Source organism: Typopeltis vanoorti, chromosome 12, assembly GCF_054136105.1.
Source record: "Typopeltis vanoorti isolate ZY-2024b chromosome 12, IOZ_Tvanoo_1.0, whole genome shotgun sequence".
NCBI lineage: Eukaryota > Metazoa > Arthropoda > Arachnida > Uropygi > Thelyphonidae > Typopeltis > Typopeltis vanoorti.
The window spans coordinates 24,778,206-24,799,845 of NC_143560.1; the positions used below are offsets into that span (position 1 = coordinate 24,778,206).

General features: G+C 34.6%; 1 protein-coding gene across 1 annotated transcript in view; it reads right to left on the minus strand.

The window, feature by feature from the left end:
* LOC150100633 (mitochondrial import inner membrane translocase subunit TIM44) overlaps nucleotides 1–18,892 on the minus strand; it is a 209,221-nt gene extending 190,329 nt beyond the window's left edge. The window contains exons 1-2 of the mRNA XM_090401400.1: nucleotides 18,765–18,892; nucleotides 12,141–12,236 (exon numbers count right to left, since the gene is read on the minus strand). Of these exons, the coding sequence (XP_090257526.1) occupies nucleotides 12,141–12,236; nucleotides 18,765–18,830 (162 nt within the window). The 5' untranslated portion in view covers nucleotides 18,831–18,892. The remainder of the gene's footprint in view (nucleotides 1–12,140; nucleotides 12,237–18,764) is intronic.
* Between the last annotated feature and the right edge of the window lie 2,748 nt (nucleotides 18,893–21,640).

The window sequence follows — 21,640 nt, forward strand, 5'->3', positions numbered from 1 at the left end:
CATTTGTCTTGTATGCATGTATGAAGGCAGCAAGAAACTATTAACTTACAGATTTATGTATAGTGTTGTAGTGATCATTGTAACTGATATATAGCACTTACAGAATGATAGAATAGGCTGAAACTGCAGGCAAATGGTTGGCAATTTAAAGTTATGAACTTTGGTATGATGAAATTTCCAATAGCACATTATATTGGTGGGATCAAATGTGCTGTTGGAAAGCAGCACATTTTATCCCACCAATATAACGTGCTGTTGGAAAGAGCACAGCACATTATGGCGGTGGGATAAAATGTGCTGTGCTCTTTCCAACAGCACATTATATTGGTGGGATTGTGCTTGAAACAAGTGATGAGGTTAATGGTGGATCTTCTTCTTCTTCTTATTGTGCTATCTTCTATCGAAGGTCAGCGACCATCTTGGCGAACAAACTGCGGTCTTGTGCTAATCTGAGCAGTTGTGCACTGCTCTTTCCTGTCCACGTCTTAATGTTGTCAAACCATGATATTCTTTTTCTTCCTCTAGTTCCTTTGCCATCAATTCTTCCTACCAAAATAGTTTGTAGAAGTTTATATTTGCTGTTTCTCATGATGGGGCCAAGATATGATGTTTTTCGTTTCTTGATTATTTGTACAAGATGTTTAGCTTTGCCAATGGATTTTAAGACCTCTTCATTGGTAATTTTTTCTGTCCATGATATCTTCAGCATTCTTCTGTATAGCCATATCTCAAAGGCTTCGATTTTCTTGATGGTTGTCGCCTTCAATGTCCATGTTTCAACTCCATAGAGCAGAATAGACCACACGTAACATTTCGGCATTCGGCATCTGACTTCCATGTTTAGGTCTTTATTGCAGAATAGTGTTCTCATTTTCATGAAGGACTGCCGTGCAACTTCAATCCTTGTCTTTATATCTATTTCTGGATCCCACCGTTCATTAAGCCAACAACCAAGATATTTATATCTTGACACTTGATCAATATTTTTCCCGTTGAGTGTCAGTTTCATTGATGAGGCTGGATGTTTGCTGATGATCATGTATTTTGTCTTGTTGATGTTTATATTTATTCCCATTCTTTGGCTTTCTATGTATACTCTGTCAATGAGTTTTTGGATAACCAGATAATGTTATCTGCAATTAGCACAGTGTCATCTGCATATCGTAGGTTGTTAACAATCTTTCCATTTATTGTGATTCCCCCTGGACATTCTTCCAATGCTTTTTTAAAGATTACCTCTGCGTATATGTTGAACAGGAGTGGTGAGAGCACACATCCTTGTCTCACTCCTCTTTTGATGTTAATATCACTGGTGGTAATGTTGTCTAATTGAACGGTAGCTGACTGATTCCAATACAGATTTGTTATTAGTCTTATGTCTTGTTCGTCTAGCCTTGTTTGTTGAAGGACTTCTATTAAGTTAGTGTGTCTGACTTTGTCGAACGCTTTTTCAAAATCTATGAAACACATAAAGACAGATTTCTGTTTTTCTATGCATTTTTGTATCAATATTTGGGTACAGAAAAGGGCCTCTCTAGTACCAAAACCATTCCGAAAGCCGAATTGTGTTTCACTTAGAGTTTCTTCACTTTTTCTATAAATGCGATTCTGAATTACTTTCAAAAATATTTTTAATGTTTGGCTCATTAGACTAATAAGTCGGAAGTCACCACAGGAACTCGCTTTGGGTTTCTTTGGGATAGTGATAAATGTAGATTTGAGCCAATCTGATGGAAATTCATCACTTTCATATATTTCATTAAATAGTTTTTCAAGAAGTTTGATGTTATCTGGTTCTATTAATTTTAAAAATTCTGTTTGCACACCATCTGGTCCACTGGCTTTTCCTGTTTTACTTGTTCGTATAGCATTCTCTATTTCGCATTTCATGATTGCTGGTCGTTGAATGTTATCTTTTATATTTATAGGCTTCTGTCTAGTATCATTGAAAAGTTCTGTTACATATTTTATCCAAATCTGTGCTTTATTCTCTTCTTCTAGAACTATTTTTCCATTTTCGTCTCTTAGAGACACTATTTGCTTTTTCCTCAGTTTTCCGGAAATTTCGTTGATTTTCTTATACAGATTGAAATTATAATGTTTCTTCTGAAGCAGTTCAATTTCAGTACATAAATTTTTCATCCAATTTTCCTTGGCTTCTTTTATTTTTTTCTTAATGATGTTATGTGTTTCTGTATACCTGGCTAGGTCTTTGTTTTTATACATTCTTCTTGTATCAATAAGAGAAAGAATCTCATCTGTCATCCATTCCTGTTGTTTTATATTATTCACATAACCTACTTCTTCAATACTTGTTGTTACGATGGCATTCTTTAAGCTATTCCAAAGAGATTCCACACTTTTATTTTCTTCTATGTTAATCTGTTGTAATCGCAGGTTAAGCTGTGTCTTGGCACTTTTATTTATGTTCGGGTCTTTCAGTTTTTCTACATCAATTTTCTTTTTCTTCTTTTGTGATTTTTTAGCTGATTTTAATCTAAGACGTACTTCTGCAACTATGGGATTGTGGTCTGATGAGATATCTGCTCCAGGATAAGTCTTTGCACTCTTTATACTACTGTGGAATCTTTTATTTATCAGTATATAATCAATTTGATTTCGGACAATGTTATGTTGGTTATCTTGAGGCGATTTCCAAGTGTACAGTCTTCTGGGTGGAAGTTTAAACCAGGTATTTGCTATTGTTAGATCTTCTTCCTGACAGAACTGGACTAGGCGATCTCCTCTGTCATTTCTGGTGCCTAAGCCATGTTCGCCAACAATTTCTCCATCACCCCCTCTTCCTACTTTTGTATTGAAGTCACCCATCACTATGTTTATATCATGTTTCTTTGTTAGGTTTTTAATCTCTTTTAGGTGTTCATAAAACTCTTCAACATCTTCTTCACTTTTGTCAGCTGTGGGTGCATAAGCTTGGATGATATTTATGTTAACAGGGTTTCCTTAAGTTGTAACAGCATTATCCTTTCAGAAAACGGAATCCAATTTAGTACTGATTTATTGATTTCTTCATCTACTATTACAGCTACACCATGTCGATGTTTGTTCTCATCATTCCCAGAGTAATACATTGTTGTATTATCTTGTTGACACTTTCCAGATCCTGGCCATCTTGTCTCGCAAATTCCCAAAATCCGGATGCCCAGCCTCTTCATTTCTCTTGTGGCATTTCTTAATTTGCCAGCTTCATACAAAGTTCTGACATTCCAAGTTGCAATTTTAAAAGTGGACACCATTTTGAGCCGGGAGATTCTTCGCACCCCTGTCCCATTTAAGGGACGCCGGGAACTTGGGGCCAATTGTAAGGGTTTGCTCGCCATGGTGGTTGTTCTGGAGATAAGGTAGAGCAGTAGTTTCTCCGTTTGCTTTCTGCTCCGCAGTATTACAGACGTACACAATATAATCATATTGCCATCTGCAAATCACAAGCTTTTCCGTCATCATTTGGCTTCAACCTTGTGTCAGTACTGACAATGCTGCTTCCCAATGTCAGGGGCAGTGACCCCAGCAGGTACTTATTTAATGGCGGCACTACTTGCCGTGTCACCGAGTTGTCGTTGGGCTTTGTGAGGTTTTAAGTGAGACAGGGTTGCCACCAATATAACGTGCTGTTGGAAAGAGCACAGCACATTATAGCGGTGGGATAAAATGTGCTGTGATCTTTCCAACAGCACATTATATTGGTGGGATTGTGCTTGAAACAAGTGATGAGGTTAATGGTGGATAAGAAGTTCAAAATTTACGTAGCAAAGATTGTAAATATAACTCAAAAGATAACTGAGATGAAATGAACAGCGACATGTAAGGATATAGAAGTCATTTTGTCTCTTCACAAGACCTTAATATGACAGCACCTGGACCCTCTCTGTATGCAGATTTGGTCTCCTGAATTATGAGAGGAGGAAGATGTGGAGAAGGTGCAAACAAACTTGATATCAATGATATTAGGATTATGGAATTATCCTAATATCATTGATGTTATGCAGATTATGAGGATAAATTGAGAGTATGTGAATTATGGACACTGGTAAGGGAAAAATGAAGAGTGAGATCTACAAACCTGTGAAAGGGTGTTATGGGATGCGAGTTGATGAAATTTTTCATTATATGGAGAGAGGACAAGAGGGCATCCATGGAAGTTAAAGCTTGTATCCAGTTAAGAAATGGATGAGAGCTAGATTTTTCTCTCACAGGTTTGTGAATAAGTGGAACAGCTCGCCTATTGAAGTGATACATGTATCTAGTTTAAGAAAGATATGACAACTGGTGTGGATCATATGCAGCCTCCCTTAACGAGTCCTTGACTCTCTGGATGTCTCTGATGATGATAATATGCAATTAAAGAAAACTGTCATTTAAAATATTAATTCCTAATGTACTCTCTCAAGGAGTGTACAGAATACTATGACAGTAATACATAATTAAGTTTACATTATTATCAGCTCCTAGAGACAAATTTCTTCAAATTAATCTATTATTTCTCAGGTCTTCTACGTTGTCAAATCTTCCACTGCAGTCTGCTGTGGTCATGTCTTTTTACTTGCAATCTGGCATCATTAAACACCTGTTTCATTAGTGTTTTCTTTCCCATTGTGTTTAAGTTATCATATACCAGCCCAGATAAGCTCTTATTTATCAACCTAAGTAACCATTATAAGCTACTTTTTTTTATGACAGAAGTTAGTGGAACTACTACTATTACTGCCAAAATGCATATACCAATCAACAAGTATGAATATATTATACTTGATAAGAAACTATTCTTGTTTTAATCCTTACCCAGATCTATACAAACAAAGTTTGCATGAGTATCTTTACATGAAGTACCTTCATGTGTAAAGTTTGTTTAGTAACACTTGGATGAGGATTAAAGCAGGAGTATAATTTCTTATCAAGTATAACACGCTTTATAACCAAGTGGGAAAACTTCCACTATCAAGTATGAATGCAATTGATGTAGCTGAAAATGTGAAGGAACATACATCACCTAACAATGATTTAAACATGAAATTTTCCACTTCTGCATTTGGATTCATGCACAAAAGTGACACCATTATACATGAATCCAACATGTTCATTCAGAGGTTTTGACCAATAGTGTTATGTTCTGTCAAAACTTAAAAGGTAAAAAAAACAAAAAAAAAAAGATATTTGGAAACAAAGATGCCAACACCAGATATCAGAATATGTCAAATGATTTTTTTTTTTTTTTTTTTTGAAGAAAAGAGAACTTAAAATCTCAGAAAACTGTGACAATAGTATATGGACAGCCATTAAAGGTCACAATAATAGAAGTAAAACTTTTTTTGTGATATTACAGCAGGCGTATAATTGATTATAAGCCTGCCCTTACCTTGAAATAAGTTTGTTTGTTTGTTAAAGAAAAACAGAAATAGAATCCTCTAATTCTTTTTACTTACCAAAAAACCTAACTTCTGAAAAGGCATGAGTAATTAACCCTAGTATACACCTATGGATAATGAAAATAAGTTAGTTCTTAGAGCATTATTTTCAATATTACTTTGCTCTGAAAAAATCAACACATGCAAAGATTTGCCTGTGCCTCACAAGGTGGATATATGCAATATAATGTTTAGGAGATTTAGGTTATTAACAACAACTGTTAAAACAGTACATTTTATAAAATCTAGCTATCTTAATTCAAAACTGTTTGCAATATTATGCAATGAAATTGACTTTTCTCATTACAAGTTATTACAATACAGAAGTTCACTGGATTTTCATTTTTGAAATTATGGATTCTACAACCGTGTTAAAATAACTCTTTTTATTATCCTGATGTTTCGATCTTCATATCAAGATCATCATCTGTAGCATACATAAATATACAAGACAAGCTGCGTTACATTTCAAACCGTAAGCAAGAGAAACAATGATTTGATCACATGCTACTCACTGGCATGACCTCTAGTGAAAAAAAAAAAAAAAAAAAACATCCACTAGATTTAATTTGATTACATGAATAAGCATTCTTGCTTACAGATTGTTTTTCCTTCCAGTAACAATGATGTCCTATTTCTATTATTACAATTGTTATTTTTTATTTCAAAAAAAAAAAAAAAAGTATAAATTACAACATGAATAAACATTCTTTCTTATAGATTTTTTTCTTTAATAGTGATGTCCTATTTTTTAGTATTAAAGCTGTCATTTTAGATTTAGGATCCTGGATTTTCTACAGTCCTGTTTATAGTTGTTCTTAGAGAGAAAGGATTCGTGGGACGAATATGTGCCTTCCATATGTATGGGATTTTTACACCATCATTATTGTTTAGATTGGGGTGGTTGATAATGATCTCACAAGCTTCCTTAAATTTGCATTCATACCATGTTTTGGTGATGTAGACAACTAGTGCTTTTCCAGTCAATTTTATGTAAGGTGTTCAGGGCATGATCAGAAAGGCCAGCTTCACCATAATTATTATGTTTGATGTGCCGTTTATGTTCTTTTTGTCTGATTGGAATTGTGCGTCCTGTTTCTCCTATGTATGGTATGTTGCAGGTGCAGTAAATACGGTATACTCCAGGGTGGGCTAGCGAAGGGAGTGGGTCTTTGGATGAGTTGAGTAAGCTTTGTAATTTTGCAGGAGGTTTAAAGGTGGCTTTGAGGCTGTATTTTTGTAGTACTCTGTTTATTTTGTCTGATGTCCCTTTAATGTAGGGAATGGTTATAGTTTTACTGTAGTCTGGTTTGTCTTTGTTTTTTATTGAGGTCTTGTAGAGAATTTTGTTAATAGTGTTTTGGCTGTATCCATTTTTTTGAAAAGTATTGCTAATTACTTTAAATTCGTTTTTCGGTGCCTGTTCATTGGAGCAGATCTTCAGAGCATGAAGCGATGACACCTAGTTTTTGTGTTGGGTGGTAGTAGGAGTTTATGTGTATATATTGGCCAGTATATGTCAGTTTCCAGTGAAGGAAAGATTGCCCAAGGGATGACGTGTGACAAGTGTATCTAGAAACGGGAGTGTGTTATGTTTTTCAATCTCAACTGTGAACTATATGCGTTTGTGTCACTTGTTTAGGTGGCTAAGGAATGTGTCTAGTGTCTGGCGGCCATGAGACCAGATTGCGAAAACATCATCAACATATCTAAGCCAGACTTTGGGTTTTAAAGGGGAGGAACCTAAAGCAAGTTGTTCAAGATGTTCCATATAAAAGTTAGCAATCGGGGGGGGGGATAATGGCAAGCCCATGGCTGTGTCTTCTTTTTGTAGGTAGAAAGCATTTTGCCATACAAAATAATCAGAATGTAATACATGCGCAAAGAGCCCTGTGATATCTGGTGGAAATTTGTTCTGTAAAAGAAGAATTGTGTCATTGATTGGGACATTCGTAAAAAGGGCAGAGATGTCAAAACTGACTAATAGATCATCTTTTTCTAATGTAATGTCTTTGATAGAAGCTGGTAGGTCATTCCCCCCCCCCCTCCTATATCAAAAACACACAACACTTCATATAGGAGGGGGGAATGACCTACCAGCTTCTTGAGTGTTGCCGCTAATTTTTTGGCTAAGTAATAAGTCGGGCTATCACTCCCTTCGACTATAGGCCTTAGCGGTGTGTTTTCTTTGTGAATTTTCGGTAGCCCGTAAATTCTCGGGGAACGAGTGTAGTGTGGAATTAGTTGTGAATACTGGGAGTATTAAGCAGTTTAAGATTCAATATGATAAATATGTTGTTAGCAACCTTCCACAATGAGTCTGTTGACTCCATGGAGGTTGTCGTGATGATAATACTTTATGCTATTCAGAACAGGATTATGCTTTTTTAAAAGATATTTTTCTGTGCTGCTTCACCAAACTAGCCACCACCATTCCTCCACTTTCTTCTAAACACACAAAAAATCTAAAAGCTGCTGGTCTTCATCCATATGCAAACTTCAACTTCAAACTGATTGAACCAACTCTTCTTTCATTCTACCTACTTCTGTTCATTTTTGAACAATTTCCTCAAAGGTTATGACTTACAGCTATGAATTGGATTCAAGAAACTTATCAACAGATCCTTCTTTCTCCCTGACAAATTACCTACGTATGATGTTACATACATACCAAAAAAAAAAAAACTAAATGGTATTAATTAAAATAAGTACACACAAAACAACAAAAAAAAAGTGAAGAAATATGCAATCCACGAAGATACAATCACCAAGAACAGCACTTGATTATATTTGCAACCCTTCAGGAGTGGGATTGATATTATTATTATTATTTTGACACCTCCAAGGAGTCCAAAGACTCATTGAGGGTGGGGGGGGGCACCTCTGCTCTATAGTTCTGTCTCCACCACTCAATCCACCAACTACACCACCGCCATCTACCGTCGACCACCACTAGTATTTTCACGGACAGTCACAAACACTCATGCCCACGGCGGGATTCAAACCCGCAGCCTTCTGGCTGGACAGCAGATATGTTAACCACTGGCTGAGTGGTTAACGTATATAAAAAAATTAATCCTGACATTTTTTTTCCAGAGGAAATGTTATTAAATCCAAGATGTTGAAGAGTTGTATCAATGTGGCATTCAGACCATAAACCAAATTGAACTGAGATGGTTGGAATTACAGATGATGCTCGCCTAATTAAAGCTAGTTGTTAGTTCTTCTGCTGATTTGTCTATTTTCAAAGAGTATAAACCTGAGTTTCTGCAAAAAGTACTGCTGTCTGAATATGAAAATAGCTAAATCATATTTAGTAGGAAAGCACTTATAAAGGTTCCTCAAATTACAGATGAAAAGATTTAAATGAAACTCTTTAAATGAAAAGCAAGTGTCACCCTCACAAATGAACTATGGAAGTCCTACTTAACTGAAACCATTCTTCAGTCTCCTTACTTGCCATATGCTTAATATGTGCATCCAACTGTTAGTATGAGTTAACTTGTCTGTGACACACACACACACACACACACACTCTCTAATTGTGGCCCAGACAGGAGGGATTTAAGAGGTTTTAAAGAAAGAACATACAGCAGTTACTGCAAACTGAAGAATATAAATTAGAAATGAACTCGCATGCAACCAAAAAGTGATTGCAAGTCGAAAATTAAAAATCAACAATTCTTCCTCATAATGCTGAATGCCTTCTCATTTGACATTGCATTCTCATCTGAATGCTTATTTTGAATGACAAACTTATGCCTAGCAGAATTTAACCATGTCCATTTTGACCCTATACTGGAAAAGTTTAGTTTCCTTTTAGTACCTCAACATTTGCAGAACAGAATGAAAATTGAGATGCAAAAAGAGTTTTGTAATGAAAAATGATGATGATTTCAAAAAGAAGTTTGTCCTGAAACACTGACTGTCTTAATCAGTGTTTCATCACAAACTTCTTTTTGAAAGAATAAGAATTTATCCTCATTATGGCACAAAGAAAGTATATTATCCAAATAATGTCAAACAAATGGCTAATTTCTTTTCGAAATACTGAGCACAAACTTAAGCACCCAAGAAGCAAAATTAGACATGCTGTATATTTTTTGTAACTTTTTGTTCAAGCTTTATGATTAATGAACTTATGTCCTACAGAATTTTATATGAGTTAAAAAGGCTTTTCCATCACATCTTGAAATATAAAAAAAAAATTTAAAAACTTTACCTGATTTATGTAAAGAGACATTTTAAACTTATTTATCCAATGAATAAATCCAATAGTCCATAATTTCCTGTTCTTACCATGCAAATATACTAAATTTTCTACTGATGATTCACGTGGAAGAGATTTTTCATAGAATGAGAAGGGAGGGAGGGTAAAATAAGAGACCAATGCTGTAAACTGTATAAGGAGGGTGTGAGCAGAAATATGATTGGTGAGTGGAATGCATTGCCTGAGCATGTTGTGAATGTAGACACAACAAAAATATACAACAGGTGGCACCACTAGTTTCTTCTATTTTTGAAAAGTTCGGTTTCTTTTTGGACAGAGGATGTAGTCCACAGTATTACCTGAATCAGTTTAAGACACAGTTGGATGAGCATTGTGTGCAATAGTGTGTACCTCCCACGATGAGTCTCTGACTCAATGGAGGACAGATAATGATCATGATAATAATAATCATTTCTTCAAAAAAGCAAGAAACAAGTGATGTGCACAGTAACTTCTTATTCTTAAAATTGAAGTATAAATGAACAGCATTAGTAAATCAGCATGCAAAAACACAGAATCCTCTCCAAATCCACCTCCCCAAAAATTTTATAAAGTAGGATATGAATTTAAATGCCTAGTGCCAATAATAAAACTGCAAAATTTCAGTAGTATGCAAAATTTTGAGTTATATGACTAAGCAGTGCTAATTTTTCCCTAATATCTTTGCTTTAGTCACCTAAAATCTGGAAGTCAATAAAATGTGTCAGTGTCCTTACTGACAAGATGCATAAATTTATATCATTACTTCACACCCCCCCCAGATAAATTTTTTTTAACTTGGCATTCTTATTTATATGTGGTATTTTTATGAGTTCTACCTCTGATGTTTAACATAAAAATTTTAAAAATTATTTTTAAAATTTTGGCACTAACAAAAAAAAAAAAAATTCTGATTTTAACAATACATTTTAAAAACAGATTTGCATTACAAATTCATGTACAGTAAACCCTCGATTTAATGGAACTAATAGGGGTTAAGGGTGTCCGTTAAATCACAAATTTTTTAAAATACCTGTAACATTATACTGTAATTTTATCAATATTAGCACTGCAATAACAAGAAAAATTGTTTTACACACAATATTTAACACAATTTTCACACTTTTAGATAAGTTAACGTGAAGTTAATGTTCGATGTTGAGGTGCTTGGTTTAGGCAACCCTGCTTTGAAAAAACTATAAAGTTTTTTTTGAACTTTTGAATTCTGCTGTTTATTTTATAATTAACTCCCTAAAATTACAAAAATGTGTGTAATAAAACTGCCGCAAAAAGTCACGGCAAGTGACAAAAGAACCAATTACAGTGCGATTGGTGTGATCATGTCCTAATCATTCGCTGAACATGTTTTACGAGCGGCGACTCATTTATGTCGGCTAAATTACTACAGTGTTTTTCCAACATATGATGGCCTATTCACCAGAATTTGTTAAAAAAACAGGAAATTAATAACAAAAAATAACCTGTTAATTTAATTATAAGCAAATCCTGGTTAAAGGCATTTTAAAATTAACAGGGTGTTAATTTTCACGTGACATACGGACTGGAAATTTTGTCCGTTAAATCCCAAGTCCGTTAAATAGAGGGTTTACTGTACATGCAAATCAATCATTTGCTAGTTATTAAATTTGGTGATTTATTTTATCTTATAAAGTATCTTTATCTCCTCATGAACATGTTTTAGTCAAGATTCTAAATATCAAATTTGATAAAATTTCATACAACCAGAAAAAAAAATTTATCTCTATTGTATCAAATTATTTAGGCAAATTTTGCTAATAGAATACAGTATAACTGACTTCAGTACAGATACTTTATATGATATTTCATTAAATTCCATTCAGCCACAGCAGACTTATTACTTTGAATCATGTTGAAACATTCCAATTCAAATCAAAATGAGATGACAAATTTCAGCAAAAATGCAAAATACTAAATTGCAATAAAATCCATTCAGTCAGACAAAATAATAACATGCATGCAGATGTTTAAAATAAATCATAGGTACATATGCATTTCACTTTAAAACATACTTAAATCTTTTGTTTTATTTTGTTTATAAATAATATTTTGTTTCTAAACAGCTGTGAAATCTATGATTTTGAAGTTGTACAGAAACCCACTTAAAAGTATACACAAGATGTTGGTAAATCAACCTACAGTAGTTAGTATCATGTATAGGTAGTGGGCTGGGAAAGGAGAAACTTGTTTACATTTGATTTAAAATGCTTGTACACATTCTTTGGAAAACAAAGGGGAAACCACAATACAGCAACAGCAGGGATGAAGGAGAAGAAAAAGAAACCTGTGCTGTGAGTTTCAAGGTGTACTGTGAAGGGATTGGGTGGCAGTCACACGTGTTCCAATGAAGTTGCTAATCTTTAAACATAATAATACAAACTGTATAATGTGATATCACATTTTATACAACAATTATTTTCATATTATACCTTCATTTCCTTATTTTTCACAAATTCCTGTTGAATATTTTCTAAAAACTGAACAAAAAAGTTCTTTTTTGGAGGCACAGATCCAAAGCATCTCAACTAAAAAAAAAAAAAAAAACTTGTTAATTACAAACTTTCTATATATATTATACATACACCTTATAAAATTCTACATAAAATTATAAAAATATAAGCCTCTCATAATATTAAAATTATTTTCAATAAAATAATTTATCTGATAATGACTTCACAAATAGAAATTTTTTTTCTACAATGAATCAGTTTAAGGCATAATTGGACGAGTTTTGTGTGTGAAAGTGTGTACCTTCCATGATGAGTGTCTGACTCCATGGAGGTCATATGGTAATATTAAGAATATTAATGATAATAACATTAATCCCAACTAACTAGCCAATTTCAACGTGAAACATTTGGGAAACTAAGCACTCAACAAATCTACACATAAATCAATAGTTTGGTTGCTTTATGTAGATAGATGATGTATTTTATTTGGCCTTATGGTCTAAACACATTAAGTAACATTTTTAGCAGAATTGAACAGCCAACCTTCAAAAAATACACTTTATGATAGAAAAATAACAACTGTCTTCGCTTTCTAGACACACTAGTAATAGGACTACCACATGCTTCATTATCTTTTCTTGTTTAGAGAAAATCCACATTGAAAAGTAATTACGTAAGCAATCACATCACCACTCAGCACAACAGTACAGCATCTGCAAAACACTTATATACAGAGCCAGGGCTATTTGTTTGAATGACACACCTCTGGAAACTGAACACAGGTTCCTTCACATGTTTTAAGCCAAATAACTACAACCCTCCATAAAATCATCATTATGCGTATCAAGGATTTAGGTTTAGCATGGCATGTTCCGGACTTAGAAGTCATCGTTGAATCGTTTAAGAGGATGACCTGGTTTTCTTTTTCCTAATGGCTTGTACTTTAAGGCTTGTTTTGGTAATCTTTCTGTTTTCATTCTTTGAACGTGTTCCATCCATTTATGTTTATATTTTTTAATTTTTTTCTATTACTGGTTCTTGGTTTAATTCTTTCATAATATCTTCGTTTCTTTTATGATCAAACAGGGTATACTTTGCAGTTTTTCTCATAAACTTCATTTCTGCTGTTGTTAATCTTTGTTTGTCTTTTTGTTTTATTGTCCAGATTTCGCTTCCATACATTAAGACTGGTAGGGCTAATGTATTGTATACTTTTAGCCTGGTTTGTTTTTGAACTAGGTTTGGTTTAAATATAGAGTTAATTACACCTGTTATTTTTAAATATTTTGCAATTTTTACGTTTATATCTTTCATTTTCATATGTGATCATACATCCTAGGTAGTTAAATGAATTCACCTGTTCTAAGATCTTGTTATCTATTACTATTCTAGTTCTTGCTGGATCTCATTCTTTAAAGGCCATAGTTTTTGATTTTTCTGTTGATATTATCATACCATAATCTTTGGATATCTCATTTAGATCTAAAATAGCTTTCTGTAGTTTATCTTCAGAATTTGTAATTATTATTTGGTCGTCGGCAAAAAGGAGTGTTTAAGTTCACTGTAGGAGAAAGTTTAATTCCTTGATGTAAATTTTTATTCCATTTTATTATTATTTCATTTAAGTAGATATTAAAAAGAGTTGCTGAGAGGGGACATCCCTGTCGGACCTCTTGGTTTGGCTCTTTCATATATGATAGCTCGTGATTTAATCTTATTTGTATTTGATTATTTTCATATATACTTGTGATAGCTTTTAGGATATTATTTGGTATTTGTCTTTCTTTTAATATGTTAAATAATATGTTTCTTTTAACTTTGTCAAATGCTTTTTCAAAGTCAATAAATGCAATATATATTTCTAAATTGTATTCTCTTCTTTTCTCTATTATTAATTTTAGGCAAAAGGCCAGGTCTACACATGATCGTCCTTTTCTAAATCCATTCTGTACTTCTAGAATAAATTTTCGTCGTCATTTATCCATGGATTGTGGTTTGTTTGTCACCTCATTTGTGTACTAATCTTTTTGATTATTTCTTTGATTGTATCATCCCAGATCTGCAGTTTTTTCTTTTATTGAATTTTTTGGTCTTTACTAAGCTTTCATTTGCTGCTGCATTTAGTATCGTTTTTATATTAAGCCATTCTATTTCTATTTCTTCATTTTGTTTTATTTTATCTAGATATTGGTTAATTCTTTGCTCATATATAGCCATTGTACATTTGTTTCATTCAATAGTCTAGTTTTATAAACAAATGTTTCAATTTTTCTTTCTGTTCTTTTTACTTGTAGCCATTTAGGTGGTAATCTTAATTTTATTTTAACAAGGAAGTGGTCACTGCTTATTTCATATCCTCTGCGAACTCTAACATCTAGTGTTAGAGTTCGCAGAGGATATGAAATAAGTGGATGTCTTTTCATTTAATATGAAGTAATCTAATATTGATTTCCATCCTCTTGCTGCCCAAGTATATTTATGTATGTCTTTATATTTATAGAAGGAATTCATTATTTTTAGGTTATTATAAACTACAAGGTCAATCAATTTCTTACCATTTCCTGTTTAGAGTTTGTTCTCCATGTATTCCTATATTATTATTAATTTGCGTGTTTCCAATTCTTGCATTTAAGTCTCCTGCTAAAATTATGTAGTCATTTTTATTTATTTTATTATATATGTTTTGTAGCTGATTATAAAAATCAATATTATCCTGTTCTCTTCCTTCTTCTGGGGCATATAAACCAATTATTGTTAAATAGCCTCTATCTATTTTTATTCTAGCTTCTATTATTCTTTCATTCCATAATTTATAATGTTTTAACTGTTTTGAAAGGGAGTTATGAATCCAAATCATGACTCCTACTTGTGCTCTTTGGTCTCTGTCAACTCCACTGTATATCACATTAAAATTTTTGGTTCTCATAGTTCCTTTTCATTTCTTTTTTGTTTCAGTGATTACTGCTATTTTAAAGTTTCTTTCATTTAATAACTGGACTAATTCTATTTCTTTATATGCTATTTCTCTTACATTCCAGTTTTCTATGTGTATTATATTTTGTCGTTTCCATTTTTGTTTTAGCTTTTCCATTCCAGGGTCGTTTCCCATAGATTCAATCCGATTATCTTTTTCTGTCAGCTTACAAGTATAATTATGTTCTCCATGTCAGGGGACTAGCCTGACAATGGAATAGTTCAGTGGTAGGGCTGCTACCTTAAGGCTTCTGAACTAGCCTTCTTCCAAATTTAAACCCATAGGAGGAATAGAGTATATTGAAGGGGAAAGAGTAGATTATAGAAGAATTATAGTAAGGTTTATAGAGAGAGAGGGCATAGTTGTAAGGCCAGAAATGAAAAGACACCATGGCCCTTGAGTACTCTAATAGCATAAGGGTCATAAAATAAGAAGAGTTGGCTGATAAGGCCTTACAGGAAAGATTAAAGTAAGTGGATCTTCCTCAAAGTAGAAGGAAGAGAGGATAGATCCAGCTAGGGGTCCATGGGAGTGCCGCTTCCCTTACAATCAAGATGTTGCCCCTTATGGCCCTGTTGGTTCACAAGTCCTTATTCAGTATATTCGGACCACCCCACCATATATACACACACACGCACGCGCATGCACGCACACACACACACACATGGTTGGCTCCCCTATCCACCATCCAGGGGGTGCATTCTCTAGGGTTTACAGGGTCCCCCAAGAGCCCTCTATAAAATAAACAAAAATATTGCATATCCCACTATTATTATTATTATTATGTGACACCTCCAAGGAGTCCAAAGAAACACTCGAGAGAGAGTATGCCAACAGCATCGAACGATTGATCTCCTTCCAACTACTAAGGCTCTACCAATCGACCAACCTTTGCTGGCTTCACAACAAAACTATTCTCATCCTTTATATTCATAATACATTGGAAAAGATAGCTAAATTTCTTCATAAATATAATCTCTACTCCACTTTCAAATGCACCATTCAACTAGCTACATTCATCTGCTCTTATAAAGATCAACCTCATCCTCTTGCACACCCTGAAGTATATAAAGTTCCTTGTGCATGCAGTTTAGCTTACTTTGAACAGACTAGTTGATCTGTTAACATTCACCTTGAAGAATATTAAACTTCTGCAATCGTGGCAAGTCAAGAATAGGCAGATCCCACTCAGGATATTCCTTCACACAGGATTAAAGGCCGGAAAAAGACTGTGCTATAGATCTGATAGGCTTTAGAATCTGCATTGGTTGGCTCTGAAGCACTCCATATCCTCAAAACAAGTATAGCTGCATTAATTTGCCAGATCTGAGAGAGAGTCATTCAGAGACCAAATGTAGCCTAACTTCTCCAAATTAACTTTATGACTATCTTGTCCCTAAGGGAGCACAATATGAACTGTTTCTGTAACTATTTAGTTGGGCATTGTGGTTGCAGCAGCTGAAATTTTGACATTAATGATGCCAGTAAAAAAAACAGAGAAATATTACAAGTTCAATAAATTAATTGTATTTTTCTCCCTTAGCACTGTCTATACCATAAAACACCGCTATGAATAACCACCAACACCTAAGCCTATCTATACATATGAGCAGGGCTTGACAAATAGGCTCACACATGACAAGTAGATTTTGCCAGGTGGCAAGTAGCTGCAGACTGAACAATTGAATATTTTTTACTTAATACAAAGTAACTTAATTTTTTTTTAAGTTCAAGAAAACAGAAGAATATGTGTAATTTAAAGTGACATTCTAATAACAAAAATTAATAAAACATTCTATTTTCCAAAAATCTGTATTGTTTTTTTTCTTCCTATTCTCATTATTTATTGACTTCTCCTTAATGAAATAATTCTTACATAAAAGAAACATTCACTAAAATGATACAGCACCACTAATCACTTTGTGGAATGGTGCATATCATGGTTCAGGTCCACCACAAGTGTGGTGGCGTTCATGTCCACAAACCATGCAATTACAGCAGCAGCCTTATGACATGGTGCACTGTCTCGCTGAAAGAGGCAATGGTCAGTTTCGTAGAAATGCCACAAAGTAAGAAGCAATGAATGTCCAGAATCCTCAGACACCTTTCGGAGGTACGTCCATGGTACCACAAACAGAGGACAAAGGCCAAATCAGGAAAAACAGGATCATACCATCAAACTGCCATCTTTGAATTTCATAGGCAGGGTTATGCACTCTGGTAAGAGATGCTCAATGGGCTCTGCCACACTCATCCATCTGCTCAGTAGAGAGTGTAGCATGATGCATCACTCCATAACAAAGTTATTACAATGTAATAATGAAATCACTGAAAGATTCAGCAACTGCTACACAAATAGATTAATAAAAAATAGTACAAAAAACAGTAATCTGTTAAAACAAAAGACAATGTTGATCAACAAGGATTTGTATTTTATTTATTTTTATTATTTTTTGAAAACTTGGGCCCAATTTTTTTGTATTCTTTCCAGTTTTTTTTTTCTTCTGATCTAATGTAACCTAACTAACATAAATTAATCTAGCAAAATTTACCTTAAAAATAATATGCAACTTCCTATTCCATGACAAAATAAAAAAATAAAAAATAAAAATGTGTGATACCTTTGGAATACTTATGTATATGATCTCATACTAAGACATATGTGTTGTTGTATATGTTTACTCACCTGACTAAATAACAAATATTATTATTCTGAAAACTTCCTTTGCTTAGCAATCTCTTAAATTATACGTCTTGAACACTTAGCTAGTGAAAGTGTAGACATCTTATTCATAATTACTTCAAATGCCTCTGCTGTATTATTTTCAAATATAATATTTGTTACCGACATGTAAGCTGAGAGAAGTTCTGTTTCATTTACTAGGTGATTTTGCCTCTTCATAAGGCCTTGATAAGCCCTCACTCGAACTACTGCGTGCAGGTCTGGTCTCCGTAGTGATTCTGATACAGTGGAGAGTGTGTCAAAATGATATCAGGATTGTGGATGATTGATTATGAAGATAAGTTGAGAATTTGTAGGCTGCAGACACTAGCAAACTGAGAATGCAAACTTCCAAACGAGTTATACAGAATTCTTCATTAAATGGAATTTTTCATTTTATGGAGGGTGAGGAAGGGATGCGAGGGCATCCTTGGAAGTTGAGAATGAAAACCATCCAGAAGCAGGGGAGGGCTACATTTTTCTTTCATAGAGTGGTGTATGATTGGAATGGAACGCTGTTGGATGTTGTGTGTGTGCAAATAGCGTGAATGAATTCAAGAACAGGTATGAGTGCAAATAGGATGGCCTCCCAATGATTTCCTGCCTCCCTGGAGGTCTTTCTTAATAATAATAATACGAGAAATGGATGACTGCAATATTTATGTCGCATATGTTTACTCGACTGACTAAATAACAGAGAACTACGTTTGGGAATAAAATGTCAACAAAACACTACTTAATCACGTGTCCCTCAAATTGAAGAATGCTTTAGTTTTGCACCGCAACTCAGGTGATGCAATAATGAAAAAATGTTACAAAGCTTCACCACAACATCAATAAATTATGACAGCACAAATAACCATTATGAATACAGGCTTCACAGTCACATAATTAAAACAATACCTACTTGTAAAAGGGATAATTGAGAACGACAAAGAACTTTCATACATATGTGACTAGCACGTGAAGCCATTTTTAACACACAGAGACACCTGTAATTGAACACTGTTGTACCTTAAACAAGTGAACAAAAACGTTAACTGTGAGTTGATCCGGAAACTGCTTTAAGATACGAATGATACAAATACACTACAGATGATAATAAAATCAAAAGATTCAAGTTATTACAAAATGAGACATATTTTATAATCCAGAGATTTCGTTTTCTTTTAAATTTTCTTTTATAATGCGATTTTGAGCAAGGACAGCAAAATATCAATAAACATTCAAAACTGTGAAGGCTATTTCATAACTCTGTTGATTTAAATTACTATTAAGATGCCATTTAACAACTAATACTAGTATCTATTCCGTTTTGAAGGGGCAGTCCTGTTTTCACAAATATTGTCCTAGCATCTCTAAACATGCTTTCGGAGAACCAATATGTCCCATTTCTCAATTATATATATATATATATATATATATATATATATATATATATATATATATATATATATATATATATATATATATATATATATATACTGTATATGTGTGTGTTAAAAATACCAAGCAATTTTAAACCTTATGCTTAAGCTTATGCACCTTCACCACGAGTTGCCTTGGTCTTGCACTACCTGTAGGATCAGCTAGACTTGCATCACTTGCAGGCGCAAACTTGACTTGTTTGTCTGTTTGCTTACTTGGGAAATGGAGTAAAACCAGGTTTAAAATTGCTTGGTATTTTTAACATTTATTATTCCCAAGGTAAAATACTTTCTACATTTATACTTTCTACATATATATATATATATATATATATATGAACGCCTGTATATTGTATTCCTTTTGAAATACGTCAGGGGAAGACTGTTCCACAGTACTGCAATAGCAGGGACGAATGAGGAGGAGAAGAAACTTGTTCTGTGGGTTTCGAGGTGTAGAGTAAAAGAATGTTGGGCGGCAGCTGTACATGTTCCAATGGGCTTAGTACAGGGTGGGGGGACTATTGATGCTGTTTCAGATGAACCTTTCTCGTGAAAGTATTTATAGAATATACAGATCGCAGAGACCAAGCGTCTATGTGAAAGTGAGAGAGGGGGAGTGAGTTGGTGAAGGATGGGTCATTTATTAGTCTAATTGCTCTCCTCTGTATCGAGTCGAGCATTTTGAGTGAGCTTTTTGGAGCCCCACTCCAGATGTTAGAGCAGTATTCGAGAGCTGGGCGGATTTGTGACTTGTATAGTGTTAACAGCTGTTTAGAGGTGAAATAGCATCTTGAGTGTTTATACCAGGAGAGGCTCGATGTCAAAGTAATTCCGAGACGAGAAATTGCGTCTTATCTGTGAATTTAGGTGTTATCGAAAACAATGCTGAGAGAAAATGGTTCTTTTTTTTGTGAGAAATAAGACAGAACTGGGTTTTACTAGCGTTGAAGTTGACAAGGTTGTCTGAGCCCCATCTGATATCAAAGATGGAATATTTTCACGTAACAATATAAGAAAAATAACCTAACGCCTTTTTATTCCCGTATATATAGGGAGTAGGCGAGGCCGTTTTTAGCCCTATCTAACTTTTGGAGACTGAGTGGGCAGTTCAATCTCCACTAGTACCCAATCAGAGATAGCTGGCGGCTATCACTAATTAAGCGACATGCAGTGAAGAGTGACGGCGCTTCACTGCGTGAAAAGCAATCACCCTTCTAAAGTCACTCCTCTGAAGTTTAAAATAATGTCGGTCAATTTTCTTGAGTTTACGGGACGAAAAACCCCAGTTTCCAGGAGGGAAAAACCCACTTGCTCGTGCCAGAGATCGACAACTCGGGAAATGGTCGAAAAAAGCTTAGAAAAATTTCCTCTAGTCGCAGACTACACTCAAAATCAAGTCTCCCTTCATGCGGCCAAGCGCCGTGGTATGCAAACGCCACATCCACTGAGCTACACAGGCTCTTCACGTAACAATAATAAAACAAATTTTCTTTAGTTATTGATTATTTTTTTAATTTATTTATTAATTTTTATTTATTATTTATTCTGTATTTATGCAACGATTTTTAAATAAATAAAGAATATTATTATTATTATATTGTTACATAACACCTCCAGGGAGTCCAAAGACTCATCGAGGGAGGGCACCTACTCTACAACTCTCTGGCTCCACCACTCCACCAACCGCAACTACCTACATCTACCGCCAACCACCACCACTAGTGTTTTCACACACAATCACAAACATCCATGCCCACGGCGGGATTCGAACCCGCAGCCTTTTAGCTGGAGAGCGGATACGCTAACCACTCGGCAACCTGCAGACTCATCCAAAGACTCATCGAGGGATGAGTCACAACTCTGCCTCCGCTGTTCAATCCACCAACTGATCGCAATTATACCAATGCCATCTACCGCCGACCACCACCACCACCATCACCACCACTAGTATTTCCAAAGACAATCCCAAACATCCATCCCCACAGCGGGATTCGAGCCCACAGCCTTTTGGCTAGAGAACAGATACGCTAACCACTTGGCCAGCAGGCTGGCCATAATAATTTGCTGAGATGTAAGTCATATATGGATTAATTTCTATTATCAAAATTTTAGTCCTTTTCGTTTCATAGTCAACCACTCAAGAGCCAAGACTGATATTAACGCACTGTCAATCGACTTTCAACATATTCTTGGGAAAATTTATTATATTTATTATTTAAACATTGTATAGCTAAAAATCGTTTTCTGACTTTGTTAATGATGAATACAAAACTAAATTGCTTGGAAAGAAGTCATCGGATTCCCCCCCCCACACACACACACACCATCCATGGGCGAGTTGCATTGTGCCATGAGT